The following is a 1,112-nucleotide window of genomic DNA, read 5'->3' on the forward strand; positions in this document are numbered from 1 at the left end:
CGCGCGCTTACCGCTATCCAGGGGAGCTGCAGCCGCCGGTCTCGCGGCCCCTTTCGAACGACTTTGCAGAAGTTTCAACAAGTTTTCGCTTTCCGCCTACCTGCGGGCCCGGGGGGCTTGGTTTCGCCCACGGCGTCCACGCCGCCGCGCCGGAACACCAGCACGCTGCGGCTGCTGTCGCCAGCAGAAACACGAATGCAGTTGCCATTCCAGCACTTTTTCGCGGAAAATAACTCTGCAACACTTTCGGACACTTTGTTCGCCGCGATATGGCGCTTCGTGCGGCCTTCGCGCGTTTCTTGAACGGCGCGAGGCTGCGGTGTCAAGACACCCCAGCTGCGTGGACTGCGTGGCGCACGCGCGCAAGTGTCACGAAACGCATGCTAAAGAGCGGCTGTTCGGTGGCAAAAAAACTTTACAAAGCCCGCGGCGTGCTGCCGGAGAGTGCCGGGCGAGTTTCCCGGACTGCAGCAGCAGCACGAGCTGCAGCAGCGCCGCCGCCGGCTGCTGCACGGGGAGCGCGGCCGGCGGCGGGAACTGCTGCGGAAGAAAGGGCCTATTTGCGGCGCTCGTGCATGCGGGGAACTACAGAGTGCGCGGCTAAGTCCGGATCTGCCTGCCTGCTGCTGCGCTGCACTGTTCCTACACACAGGGAGGCTACGGAGCAGCTTCCCGCTGCTGCGGCCGCGGCGCGGCGCGCCGCAGCAGCAGCAGCAGCAGCGGGAGACCTGGGGAGAGTCAAGAAGCCTCTGCTGCGTCCGATTCTTCGCCGCGGCCCTCCTTCGCCGGCCGCCCCGGAGAGTCCGACAGCCCCGAGCCATCCGAAATGGCCGCGTCCTCGTCGCTGGACTGCTGCGGGTGGACATGAATCCCTATGAGTGATTTCTACACACACAACAAGCACCTCGCGAGGCCCTGCATGCGCCCTTGCATGCGTGCACCCGTGCATGCATGCACGCATGCACGCGTGCACGCAGCAGCGCGCGCGCACGCATGCACGCCCGCAGCAGCACGCCCGCATGCATGCCCGCCCGCCCGCCCGCCCGCATGCGTGCATGCACGCGCGCATGCATGCACGCGCGCATGCATGCACGCGCGCATGCATGCACGCG

The 1,112-nt window shown here is 66.5% G+C and overlaps 2 protein-coding genes across 2 annotated transcripts in view; one reads left to right on the forward strand and one right to left on the reverse strand.

Annotated features, from left to right (window-relative positions):
* The window catches only part of ETH_00043540 (uncharacterized protein), a gene marked incomplete at both ends in the record, with an annotated part of 477 nt that extends 269 nt beyond the window's left edge, over positions 1-208 (reverse strand). The window contains one exon of the mRNA XM_013373844.1: positions 101-208. Within this exon, the coding sequence (XP_013229298.1) occupies positions 101-208 (108 nt within the window). The remainder of the gene's footprint in view (positions 1-100) is intronic.
* Positions 209-269: 61 nt separating this feature from the next.
* Positions 270-878, forward strand: ETH_00043545 (uncharacterized protein; the record flags this gene model as incomplete). The annotated part of the gene is made up of 1 exon (XM_013373845.1): positions 270-878. The coding sequence occupies one exon, from the start codon at positions 270-272 to the stop codon at positions 876-878; it is 609 nt and encodes a 202-aa protein (XP_013229299.1).
* Positions 879-1,112: the final 234 nt, after the last annotated feature.

The sequence above is a fragment of the Eimeria tenella genome, genomic scaffold (genome assembly GCF_000499545.2).
Source record: "Eimeria tenella Houghton genomic scaffold, Eth_scaff1789, whole genome shotgun sequence".
Classification (NCBI taxonomy): Eukaryota; Apicomplexa; class Conoidasida; order Eucoccidiorida; family Eimeriidae; genus Eimeria; species Eimeria tenella.